The sequence below is a fragment of the Amphimedon queenslandica genome, unplaced genomic scaffold (genome assembly GCF_000090795.2).
Source record: "Amphimedon queenslandica unplaced genomic scaffold, v1.1 AMPQUscaffold_11100, whole genome shotgun sequence".
In the NCBI taxonomy this organism is placed as follows: Eukaryota; Metazoa; Porifera; class Demospongiae; order Haplosclerida; family Niphatidae; genus Amphimedon; species Amphimedon queenslandica.
Window position 1 is genome coordinate 6,816 of NW_003548655.1, and position 1,587 is coordinate 8,402.

General features: G+C 35.3%; 1 protein-coding gene across 1 annotated transcript; it reads right to left on the reverse strand.

The window, feature by feature from the left end:
- Positions 1–6: 6 nt before the first annotated feature.
- Positions 7–1,475, reverse strand: LOC109589626 (xenotropic and polytropic retrovirus receptor 1 homolog). Its single transcript, XM_020005679.1, has 5 exons — positions 1,248–1,475; positions 607–654; positions 421–521; positions 194–353; positions 7–135 (listed from the first exon to the last, which is right to left on the reverse strand). Exons 1-4 carry the CDS (start codon positions 1,458–1,460, stop codon positions 344–346), a joined length of 372 nt encoding a protein of 123 aa, XP_019861238.1. The 5' UTR covers positions 1,461–1,475; the 3' UTR covers positions 7–135; positions 194–343.
- Positions 1,476–1,587: the final 112 nt, after the last annotated feature.

The window sequence follows — 1,587 nt, forward strand, 5'->3', positions numbered from 1 at the left end:
TGCCAAAGTACCTCCAGAAGTAAGTATTAACGGCAAAAGAGAAGAACCAAACCGAAAGAACGAAACCAGACCGAAGACCCAGTAACACGCCAGTGTCAGGGGACCATGGTAAAGGACTACGGTTCCGATATACACCTGTGTACATGTACATGTAATAATAATAAAATACATGTACATGTATTTTTAGTCTTACAAGCTATAATGGCGACTACTGCCATTATAAAAATGGCTCCCATTAGCCACCCACTGGCCAGTATAGCCCACGGTGAAGAGACTCCACCCAGTGGGGGGACACGGAGCTTAGCCATGGCTCGACCGCGGTTACCATTCTCCAGTTGATTTATCATAATGTCCTGTGAAAAGAGGGGAAAGGATAAACATAGAAAATATTTAAATAGTAAATTTATTGTTTCTTCATACTTCAGTTCTTCGAATGAGGGTGTTGATTTCTTTTGATTTGTGAAAATACGATTTCCCGACATTTTCTTTGAAAAATTGCTGCCACGATCTGAACTTGCAAGCTACATGCATCAATAAATAAATAAATAATATATACATGTATAAGTACATGTACATACATGTAGTTTAGTATGTGTAAATATTAACTTTGTCGTGTTTCTTAAGTATCTTTCTGAAGCCAGTGTGATTCAGTTTCTGAAATAAAAATAAGAAAATTTAAGAATAGAATCATAATGTTGTACATGTTTAAATGGCCATAACTTGAAAAATTGAAGTCAGAATTAGTTCAAACTTGCTATGCAGCATAAGTACATCAATATGTATCAGAAAATGTAATAAAAATTGGGGGTGATTTTGGAGCCATTTTTTGGAAAAAACCATGGGCTATATATAGCCTTGGGTACTTTCAGATTTTGGCTCATTTCTTAAAATTGCTGTAACTTGAAAAATTGAAGTCGGAATCAGCTCAAACTTTCTACATAGCATAAGTACATCAATATGCATCAGAAAATGTAATAAAAATTGGGGGTGATTTTGGAGCCATTTTTTGGAAAAAACCATGGGCTATAGCCTTGGGTACTTTTCAGATTTTGGCTCATTTCTTAAAATTGCTGTAACTTGAAAAATTGAAGTCAGAATTAGTTCAAACTTGCTATGCAGCATAAGTACATCAATATGTATCAGAAAATGTAATAAAAATTGGGGGTGATTTCGGAGCCATTTTTTGGAAAAAACCATGGGCTATGATAGCCTTGGGTACTTTTCATGTACGTTACTAAAGTAGTTACTTGAAAGTTTTGAAGGAGAGAGAGGTGATAGTAAAATTCACAGAAAGCCTTGATTAGCGAATTTCTTTTCCTGTTTGAGTTTTTGATACGATGAGCTTGAGAGAAAGTGTCAACTTGTTCCGCTAAGTGTTGAAGCTGGTGACTCAATTCAGACTCATGTACTAACAATAGGGAGGAAGAGGGAGGGACAGTATAAATTACATGTACATGCATTGAACATTTGAGCTGTTAAAAATATAATTTAAATACATGAACACATGAACATGTGTATTTAAATGGGGTTTTGCTTGTCACAAATTTCGTGACAATGAAACTAATGGGTTTTCTTGCTTGTCATGGA